The 11,483-nt window shown below is 45.1% G+C and overlaps 1 protein-coding gene across 3 annotated transcripts in view; it reads right to left on the bottom strand.

Moving 5' to 3' along the window:
- zmat3 (zinc finger, matrin-type 3) overlaps positions 1 to 11,483 on the bottom strand; it is a 43,100-nt gene that overhangs the window by 5,742 nt on the left and 25,875 nt on the right. For all 3 annotated transcript variants that reach the window (XM_061883871.1, XM_061883870.1, XM_061883872.1), the window contains exons 4-5: positions 3,862 to 4,025; positions 2,085 to 2,188 (exon numbers count right to left, since the gene is read on the bottom strand). In XM_061883871.1, coding sequence (XP_061739855.1) covers positions 2,085 to 2,188; positions 3,862 to 4,025 — 268 coding nt within the window. The remainder of the gene's footprint in view (positions 1 to 2,084; positions 2,189 to 3,861; positions 4,026 to 11,483) is intronic.

The following is an 11,483-nucleotide window of genomic DNA, read 5'->3' as shown; positions in this document are numbered from 1 at the left end:
CCCACCAGCAACCGGGCCTCCATGAGCCGAATCCCCGCCCCCTACGGAGAGCACGGCGGGGTCCGCCCCAGGCCACCCCACCCAAGTCGGCCGCCGCAGGGGCGCGGGGCCAAGGGAACCACCCACCTCACCCGCAGGGACCCCAACGATGGAGATGGAACAACCAGCAACCACCCTGTCGAGTTCGCCCCCTGAGAGAGGGGGGTGCTATTATTGTGCATATTACTGACGACAGAGACAAAAAAGGTACTGCACGCCATAACAGACGCAATCCACTTAGCACACATTTAGTAGATCAGCTTTGCGTGTGCTATAAAGTTTGCGCGTGTTGTAGTACACGTAAAGTGAATTGGCCCTTTGTGTTCTTGCATGGTCAATATTCCCATACAGCAGTCTCTGGAGGGAATACCTTGAGGACTTCCTCAATCCCACTAACACGTCTTCCTATGAGGAAGCAGTGCCTGGGGAATCTGTGGTGGGCTCTCCTATTTCTGGGACTGAGGTTGCTGAGGTAGTTAAAAAGCTCCTCGGTGGCAAGGCCCCGGGGGAGGATGAGATCCACCCGGAGTTCTTTAAGGCTCTAGATGCTGTGGGGCTGTCTTGGCTGACAAGACTGCAGCATCGCGTGGACATCGGGAGCAGTACCTCTGGATTGGCAGACCGGGGTGGTGGTTCCTCTTTTTAAGAAAGGGAACCGGAGAGTGCGTTCCAACTACCGTGGGATCACACTCTTTGGCCTTCCCGGTAAGGTTTATTCAGGTGTACTGGAGAGGAGGCTACGGCGGATAGTCCAACCTCGGATTCAGGAGGAACAGTGTGGTTTTCTTCCTGGTCGTGGAACTGTGGACCAGCTCTATACTCTCGCCAGGGTCCTTGAGGCTGCATGGGAGTTTGCCCAACCAGTCTACATGTGCTTTGTGGACTTGGAGAAAGCATTCGACCATGTCCCTCGGGAAGTCCTGTGGGGAGTGGTCAGAGAGTATGGGGTATCGGACTGTCTGATTGTGGCGGCCCGCTCCCTGTATGATCAGTGTCAGAGCTTGGTCCGCATTGCCGGCAGTAAGTCGGACACATTTCCAGTGAGGGTTGGACTCCGCCAAGGCTGTCCTTTGTCACCCATTCTGTTCTTAACTTTTATGGACAGAATTTCTAGGCACAGTCAGGGCGTTGAGGGGATCCGGTTTGGTGGCTGCAGGATTAGGTCTCTGCTTTTTGCAGATGATGTGGTCCTGATGGCTTCATCTGGCCGGGATCTTCAGCTCTAAATGCATCGGTTCGCAGCCGAGTGTGAATCGACTAGGATGACAATCAGCACCTCCAAGTCTGAGTCCATGGTTCTCGCCCGGAAAAGGATGGAGTGCCATCTCCAGGTTGGGGAGAAGACTCTTCCCCAAGTAGAGGAGTTCTAGTACCTAGGAGTCTTGCTCACGAGTGAGGGAAAAGTGGATCGTGAGATCGACAGACGGATCGGTGCGGCGTCTTCAGTAATACGGACGCTGTATCGATCCGTTGTGGTGAAGAAGGAGCTGAGCCAAAAGGCAAAGATCTCAATTTACCGGTCGATCTACGTTCCCATCCTCACCTATGGTCATGAGCTTTGGGTTATGACTGAAAGGATAAGATCACGGGTACAAGCGGCCGAAATGAGTTTCCTCCCCCGGGTGGCGGGGCTCTCCCTTAGAGATAGGGTGAGAAGCTCTGCTATCTGGGGGGAGCTCAAAGTAAAGCCACTGCTCCTCCACATGGAGAGGAGCCAGATGATGTGGTTCGGGCATCTGGTCAGGATGCCACCCGAACGCCTCCCTAGGGAGGTGTTTCGGGCACGTCCAACCAGTAGGAGGCCACGGGGAAGACCCAGGACACGTTGGGAAAACTATGTCTCCCGGCTGGCCTGGGAACGCCACGATATCTGGGGAGAAGAAAGTCTGGGCTTCCATATTTAGGCTGCTTACCCGCGACCCGACCTCTGATAAGCAGAAGAAGAAGAAGGATGGATGGATGTCCAGTCTCAGGAGTTCAATAGTCAAATACAAAGCATGGAACATATGACTGTGTCATGGCGAGAGGCAGTGGTGAGTTTTTACCTTGCAAGGAGGTAAGAAGCTGAGGGCTACGACGACTTTTCACCAGCCTGTACTCACTGATGTCCTTCCTGTTCCGTTTTGGGGTCACTTCGCTACTGCCGTCCCTAAAAACAAAACATCTGTAGTGATACTTTAACCATCCCGTGGACATGACAAGATAGAAATGAAATGAGTTCTGGTAGGGATAGTACATCGATGCCTATACCAAAACCCCAAGGCAGACCTGCAAACTGTACGCATTTTTCCTACCCAGTACTCAATTTGTTGCATTTGGCCGCTTTCTGTTTCGAGTTCAGTCTCTTGAGTCGACTCGTGGGAAAAAAAAATCATACAATTTGTCGCCATTGGTGACGTAATGCTCCATTTTTAATGCACAAGTAGGGATGGGAATCAAAAACCTGCTCCTGTTCAGAACCTGTTCCCAGTGTATCTGTTAGAATAATTATGTGTAAGTTATCACACAACTCTTATGCTTAAAGGCCGTTGCTATAGTTATTATCAATTGAGCTGAAGTTGTACTTTTCTATCTGTGCAAATAGACAACTCGCAATTTAGGATTGCGAGTCTTGTATCAGTTTTTGTGTCCAGACCCGGCCTGCTGACTGACAAGGACGAACATCGAGTGCCGTGACGCAGACAGAGCAGAGACAGGGCGATATCACGAGTGTCAGCACATTAGCAGTTCATTAATAGTCATATATTGTGTCTAACTGGGGCTGCTGAGATTACCCCCCAGACTTCCCTCTCCCCAGCCACTTCGTCCAGTTCGGGGATCCCGAGGCGCTCCCAGGCCAGCCTGGGAGAGATAGTCTTCCCAACGTGGCCTCTTACTGGTTGGACATGCCCAAAACACCTCCCTGGGGAGGTGTTCGGGTGGCATCCTGACCAGATGCCCGAACCACCTCATCTGGCTCTTCTCGATGTGGAGGAGCAGCAGCTTCACTTTGAGTTCCTCCCGGATGACAGAGCTTCTCACCCTATCTCTAAGGGAGAGACCCACCACCCGGCGGAGGAAACTCATTTCGGCCGCTTGTACCCGTGATCTTGTCCTTTCGGTCATGACCCAAAGCTCATGACCATAGGTGAGGATGGGAACGTAGATCGACCGGTAATACGGATCGATACAGCGTCCGCATTACTGAAGACGCCGCACGGATCCGCCTGTCGATCTCACCATCCACTCTTCCCTCACTCGGGAACAAGACTCCCAGGTACTTGAACTCCTCCACTTGGGGCAGGGTCTCCTCACCAACTCGGAAATGGCACTCCAACCTTTTCCGGGAGAAAACCATGGTGCTGATTCTCATTCCGGTCGCTTCACACTCGGCTGCGAACCGATCGAGTGAGAGCTGAAGATCCTGGCCAGATGAAGCCATCAGGACCACATCATCTGCAAAAAGCAGAGACCTAATCCTGCGGTCACCGAACCGGATCCCCTCAACGCCCTGAGTGCACCTAGAAATTCTGTCCATAAAAGTTCTGAACATAATGGGTGACAAAGGGCAGCCTTGGCAGAGTCCAACCCTCACTGGAAACGTGTCCGACTTACCGCCGGCAATGCGGACCAAGCTCTGACTTGGATCATACAAGTATCGGACACATTTTGAATACATTCAACGATACCGCGATAATGGCAACCGACATCATTTTTGGTCGCGATAATTGTGATATGAAATGTTCTTAAGGTCACATCCCCATTGCAGACCTGCCAATGTCCGTGGTGTAAACATGCACCGTTATAGTCCACAAGGAACCAAACAGCATAGTGTGAACGTACGTGTTGATGCTCTGCTGAGCCTCGGCGAGTCGCAGTTTCTTGGCATGGTTCTTGCCCTGGTAGTGGGCCTGCGCCACGGACTGGGAGCTGAAGGAGGCGTCGCACAGCTTGCAGTAATCATTCTCTGTGGCCAAGATGACCCGGGTGGGCCCCTTGTACAGAGCCTGCAGACACAGGGCAGGGCAAACTAAAACTGCAGAAAGAAAAATCTAGAAGACAGATGACGTGACACAAATGCAATAAGTCAAACTACTCCATAGAGCTGGGGTATCCAAGCTTGTTCCGGGGGCCGTTTTTACATTTTTAATTGTCAACAACCAATTCAATATATACAGTCATGGTCCAGTTGACAAACACTTGTAAAGAACATCATGGCTGTCTTGACTTTCCAGTCATTTCTACAACTCTTGTTTTTTTGTGATGTAGTGATTGGTCACAAAAAACATTCATGAAGTTTGCTTCTTTTATGAATTTATTATGGCTCTACTGAAAATGTGAGGGTCAAAAGTATACATACAGCAATGTTAATAATTGCTTAAATGTCCCTTGGCAAGTTTCACTGCAATAAGGCACTTTTGGTAGCCATCCACAAGCTTCTGGTTGAATTTTAGAGCGTAGTTTGGATCTGTAACTAGAGTACAGCCCAAAACATCTCTCCTCATTGAGCAAAATTTTACTCTGTCTCTGCATGATTCCTTGCTTCTTGTCTGTTTAATAGATGTCATCAGTGTTTGAACCTGACACCTTGGCAAGTTTCACTGCAATAAGGCGCTTTTGGTAGCCATCCACAAGCTTCTGGTTTAATTTTAGAGCGTAGTTTGGATCTGTAACTCGAGTACAGCCCAAAACATCTCTCCTCATTGAGCAAAATTTAACTCTGTCTCTGCAGGATTCCTTGCTTCTTGTCTGTTTAATAGATGTCATCAGTGTTTGAACCTGACACCTTGGCAAGTTTCACTGCAATAAGGCACTTCTGGTAGCCATCCACAAGCTTCTGGCAAGCTTCTGGTTGAATTTTAGAACGTAGTTTGGATCTGTAACTCGAGTACAGCCCAAAACATCTCTCCTCATTGAGCAAAATTGAACTCTGTCTCTGCATGATTCCTTGCTTCTTGTCTGTTTAATATATGTCATCAGTGTTTGAACCTGACACCTTGGCAAGTTTCACTGCAATAAGGCGCTTTTGGTAGCCATCCACAAGCTTCTGGTTGAATTTTAGAGCGTAGTTTGGATCTGTAACTAGAGTACAGCCCAAAACATCTCTCCTCATTGAGCAAAATTGAACTCTGTCTCTGCATGATTCCTTGCTTCTTGTCTGTTTAATAGATGTCATCAGTGTTTGAACCTGACACCTTGGCAAGTTTCACAGCAATAAGGCGCTTTTGGTAGCCATCCACAAGCTTCTGGTTGAATTTTAGAGCGTAGTTTGGATCTGTAACTAGAGTACAGCCCAAAACATCTCTCCTCATTGAGCAAAATTGAACTCTGTCTCTGCATGATTCCTTGCTTCTTGTCTGTTTAATAGATGTCATCAGTGTTTGAACCTGACACCTTGGCAAGTTTCACAGCAATAAGGCGCTTTTGGTAGCCATCCACAAGCTTCTGGCAAGCTTCTGGTTGAATTTTAGAACGTAGTTTGGATCTGTAACTCGAGTACAGCCCAAAACATCTCTCCTCATTGAGCAAAATTGAACTCTGTCTCTGCATGATTCCTTGCTTCTTGTCTGTTTAATAGATGTCATCAGTGTTTGAACCTGACACCTTGGCAAGTTTCACTGCAATAAGGCACTTTTGGTAGCCATCCACAAGCTTCTGGTTGAATTTTACAGCGTAGTTTGGATCTGTAACTCGAGTACAGCCCAAAACATCTCTCCTCATTGAGCAAAATGTATCTCTGTCTCTGCATGATTCCTTGCTTCTTGTCTGTTTAATAGATGTCATCAGTGTTTGAACCTGACACCTTGGCAAGTTTCACTGCAATTAGGCACTTTTGGTAGCCATCCACAAGCTTCTGGCAAGCTTCTGGTTGAATTTTAGAACGTAGTTTGGATCTGTAACTCGAGTACAGCCCAAAAGATCTCTCCTTATTGAGCTAAATTTAACTCTGTCTCTGCTTGATTCCTTGCTTCTTGTCTGTTTAATAGATGTCATCAGTGTTTGAACCTGACACCTTGGCAAGTTTCACTGCAATAAGGCGCTTTTGGTCGCCATCCACAAGCTTCTGGTTTAATTTTAGAGCGTAGTTTGGATCTGTAACTCGAGTACAGCCCAAAACATCTCTCATTGAGCAAAATTTTACTCTGTCTCTGCATGATTCCTTGCTTCTTGTCTGTTTAATAGATGTCATCAGTGTTTGAACCTGACACCTTGGCAAGTTTCACTGCAATAAGGCACTTTTGGTAGCCATCCACAAGCTTCTGGTTTAATTTTAGAGCGTAGTGTGGATCTGTAACTAGAGTACAGCCCAAAACATCTCTCCTCATTGAGCAAAATTGAACTCTGTCTCTGCATGATTCCTTGCTTCTTGTCTGTTTAATAGATGTCATCAGTGTTTGAACCTGACACCTTGACAAGTTTCACTGCAATAAGGCGCTTTTGGTAGCCATCCACAAGCTTCTGGTTGAATTTTACAGCGTAGTTTGGATCTGTAACTCGAGTACAGCCCAAAACATCTCTCATTGAGCAAAATTTTACTCTGTCTCTGCATGATTGCTTGCTTCTTGTCTGTTTAATAGATGTCATCAGTGTTTGAACCTGACACCTTGGCAAGTTTCACTGCAATAATGCGCTTTTGGTAGCCATCCACAAGCTTCTGGCAAGCTTCTGGTTGAATTTTAGAACGTAGTTTGGATCTGTAACTCGAGTACAGCCCACAACATCTCTCCTCATTGAGCAAAATTGAACTCTGTCTCTGCATGATTCCTTGCTTCTTGTCTGTTTAATAGATGTCATCAGTGTTTGAACCTGACACCTTGACAAGTTTCACTGCAATAAGGCGCTTTTGGTAGCCATCCACAAGCTTCTGGTTGAATTTTACAGCGTAGTTTGGATCTGTAACTCGAGTACAGCCCAAAACATCTCTCATTGAGCAAAATTTTACTCTGTCTCTGCATGATTGCTTGCTTCTTGTCTGTTTAATAGATGTCATCAGTGTTTGAACCTGACACGTTGGCAAGTTTCACTGCAATAAGGCACTTTTGGTAGCCATCCACAAGCTTCTGGCAAGCTTCTGGTTGAATTTTAGAACGTAGTTTGGATCTGTAACTCAAGTACAGTCCAAAACATCTCTCCTCACTGAGCAAAATTTTACTCTGTCTCTGCATGATTCCTTGCTTCTTGTCTGTTTAATAGATGTCATCAGTGTTTGAACCTGACACCTTGGCAAGTTTCACTGCAATAAGGCGCTTTTGGTAGCCATCCACAAGCTTCTGGCAAGCTTCTGGTTGAATTTTAGAACGTAGTTTGGATCTGTAACTCAAGTACAGCCCAAAACATCTCTCCTCATTGAGCAAAATGTATCTCTGTCTCTGCATGATTCCTTGCTTCTTGTCTGTTTAATATATGTCATCAGTGTTTGAACCTGACACCTTGGCAAGTTTCACAGCAATAAGGCGCTTTTGGTAGCCATCCACAAGCTTCTGGCAAGCTTCTGGTTGAATTTTAGAGCATAGTTTGGATCTGTAACTCGAGTACAGCCCAACACATCTCTCCTCATTGAGCAAAATTTTTCTCTGTCTCTGCATGATTCCTTGCTTCTTGTCTGTTTAATAGATGTCATCAGTGTTTGAACCTGACACCTTGGCAAGTTTCACTGCAATAAGGCACTTTTGGTAGCCATCCACAAGCTTCTGGCAAGCTTCTGGTTGAATTTTAGAACGTAGTTTGGATCTGTAACTCAAGTACAGCCCAAAACATCTCTCCTCACTGAGCAAAATTTTACTCTGTCTCTGCATGATTCCTTGCTTCTTGTCTGTTTAATAGATGTCATCAGTGTTTGAACCTGACACCTTGGCAAGTTTCACTGCAATAAGGCGCTTTTGGTAGCCATCCACAAGCTTCTGGCAAGCTTCTGGTTGAATTTTAGAGCGTAGTTTGGATCTGTAACTCAAGTACAGCCCAAAACATCTCTCCTCACTGAGCAAAATTTTACTCTGTCTCTGCATGATTCCTTGCTTCTTGTCTGTTTAATAGATGTCATCAGTGTTTGAACCTGACACCTTGGCAAGTTTCACTGCAATAAGGCGCTTTTGGTAGCCATCCACAAGCTTCTGGCAAGCTTCTGGTTGAATTTTAGAACGTAGTTTGGATCTGTAACTCAAGTACAGCCCAAAACATCTCTCCTCATTGAGCAAAATGTATCTCTGTCTCTGCATGATTCCTTGCTTCTTGTCTGTTTAATATATGTCATCAGTGTTTGAACCTGACACCTTGGCAAGTTTCACTGCAATAAGGCACTTTTGGTAGCCATCCACAAGCTTCTGGTTGAATTTTAGAGCGTAGTTTGGATCTGTAACTCGAGTACAGCCCAAAAGATCTTTCCTCATTGAGCAAACTTTTACTCTGTCTCTGCATGATTCCTTGCTTCTTGTCTGTTTAATAGATGTCATCAGTGTTTGAACCTGACACCTTGACAAGTTTCACTGCAATAAGGCGCTTTTGGTAGCCATCCACAAGCTTCTGGTTGAATTTTAGAGCGTAGTTTGGATCTGTAACTCGAGTACAGCCCAAAACATCTCTCATTGAGCAAAATTTTACTCTGTCTCTGCATGATTCCTTGCTTCTTGTCTGTTTAATAGATGTCATCAGTGTTTGAACCTGACACCTTGGCAAGTTTCACTGCAATAAGGCACTTTTGGTAGCCATCCACAAGCGTCTGGTTGAATTTTTGACAAAATTGGTTCAGTTTAGCTAAATGTGTTGGTTTTCTGACATGGACTTGTTTCTTCAGCATTGTCCACACATTTAAATTAGGACTTTGGGAAGGCCATTCTAAAAAAAACCTTCATTCTAGCCTGATTTAGCCATTCCTTTACCACTTTTGTTTGGGGTCATTGTCCTGTTGGAACACCCAACTGCGTCCAAGACCCAACCTCCGGGCTGATGATTTTAGCTTGTCCTGAAGAATTTGGAGGTAATCCTCCTTTTTCATTGTCCCATTTACTCTCTGTAAAGCACCAGTTCCATTGGCAGCAAAACAGGCCCAGAGCATAACACTACCACCACCATGTTAGACGGTAGGACTGGTGTTCCTGGGATTAAAGGCCTCACCTTTTCTCCTCCAAATTGCTGGGTATTGTGGCCAAACAGCTCCATTTTTGTTTCATCTGACATCACATGGCCAAAGATAAGACCTTCTGGAGGAAAGTTTTGTGGTCAGAGCACACAAAAGCTATCGGACCTTGAACTCATCGTAGTTTGTTTACATGTACAACTTTCCCCGACGCTGCCACAGAAAGACGTGTTTTAAGCCACTCTTTTTTCTCATTTTGTCCACCAAACTTTTTATGCTGTGCCTGACTACACAAATGTAAGCTCTGTTACTGTTATTGACTTGTCGGAGTGCTAATCAGGCATATTTGGTCACTTCACGACTGCAAGGTAATCGATGCTAACATGCTATCTAGGCTAGCTATATGTAGATATTGCATCATTGAGTAGGTATCCATCCATTTTCCTACCGTTTGTCCCTTTTGGGTATATTTGAGCTAATTCAATTTCATTTATTTATTGGCAACACTAAATTGGCCCTAGTGTGTGAATGTTCTCTATTTGTGTTGGCCCTGCAATGAGGTGGTGACTTGTCCAGGGTGTACCCCCCCGAATTCCGTCCGAATGCAGCTGAGATAGGTAGAAAAATGGATGGATGGATGTCCTCTGTGTATTTAATTTATATTTACATGTCTCATGACACATTATCTGTATGTAATATTGGCTGAATGTCAGATAGTGGTGTGCCATGTTGTTCCAGACCACAGCAAACATTACCCAACTCGCAAAAATTGTACTTTAACTTGAAAACACACATTTCCTCTTGAGAAGCCACCGTTTTACTCATGTTTTCCAATGTTGTAAAAAAAAAAACGTGAAGAATAAATATTACATTTCAATATTTCTGTCAAAGAAGTCTTGCGGTAGCTTTGGACACAGTTATTTTGATAGTAGGCTATTATAGCTAATATAATGGATGGATGACTGGATAGACACTTACATCATGTGTTGCTTTCATTAAAACACTTATATAAGGCTTTTATTTTTAGCTGCCTCAGACAGATTTAGTTTTTTATATTTTTGGTCCAATATGGAGACTATAGGGATTTTGGATCACATCGGACTGTCCGTCTCCCCCGCAGGATTTTGAGGACCAGTCATGGACTATTTAGTGTGAAAGGCAAATTTTATTTTTACTCGCATACAAATCATTCTAACTTGGATTGTTTCCCTGGCTTGGAGACTCTCCTTTAGGACAGTGCGGCGAAGACACGACAAACTCCCTTCTTGTCTTTCATGGACACACACTTGTTGTTGTTGACTTTGGACTTATCGACTACACGACATCAAGGCCCGTAATCCAACGCCCTCGACGCAAATCCCATATGGGTGATGAAAAGATGGTCAGGGCCTGAGAGCTGCGGACTGTCACTATGACACCACACTCCCTCCTCTCTGTTGCTAGATATCTCGAGATGTACGTTGAAATATGTATACCGTATTTCCTTGACTTGCGGCCGGGTATATAGTATGTGCCTGCCTAGAATTACAAACTCGTTTCGTAAAATAATTAGCGCATGCTTAGCATTACCGCCGGCTCAGGATTAACGCCGGGTCAAACTCGTTTCGCAAAATATTATTTTTATTAGCGCATGTCTAGAATTTCCACCGGGTCAAACTCGTCACGTCACGAGTGACACTTCACCTGGCATCATTTTCAAAATGGAGGAGGCTGATTTCAATAATTTCAAATCGCATAAAGGGAAGAAGATTAAGAGCTGTTCAGTAGGATTTATGGTCCAAGCTATTGAATATGATAAAAAGAACAGTAAGCAGCTATGTTTTATTAATATACCGTAGCTGCGTGTGTCAAATAGGAGTCATTAAATGACTCCCGCCTCCTGGTGGTAGAGGGCGCTAGTGATCCTTCTTGCGACTACTCGGCTGCAGAAGAAGTGACAACAAGCGGCGATCGTTTATTTTTTCCTCTCGCTTGCACTTTTAACATGGAGGATTACATATCTAAAATAAAACAGTTTTCTAAACTGGACTTTCAAACGAAGCAGGAGGTAATAAAGGAAGATCTCCATCGAGACCTTTAAAACTGAAGAAAGATAAGGAAGACTTCTATAAACAAGTCATCGATGCTTTTGATCAGAAGGAGCTGCCCATGGACTTCATTTATAAGTAAAGGTGAGACCATAATAACGTTTTTTTAATTAACTGTGCTTTTCATGATGGTATCCTTACATCACACTCAAATTTATAAGCGCAGGCCTAAATTTACCGCATGCCTTTGGTAAACGCCGGAGTGAGAAGAGGTTTTAAATTAATTAGCGCCCCGGCGGAAATTCAAGGAAATACGGTATCGCTATCTCTTCGGATTGCTGACCCCTGCACTATAGAAGCCCGTT

The sequence above is a fragment of the Nerophis ophidion genome, linkage group LG22 (assembly GCF_033978795.1).
Source record: "Nerophis ophidion isolate RoL-2023_Sa linkage group LG22, RoL_Noph_v1.0, whole genome shotgun sequence".
In the NCBI taxonomy this organism is placed as follows: Eukaryota; Metazoa; Chordata; class Actinopteri; order Syngnathiformes; family Syngnathidae; genus Nerophis; species Nerophis ophidion.
This window is presented reverse-complemented; position numbering and strand designations above follow the sequence as displayed.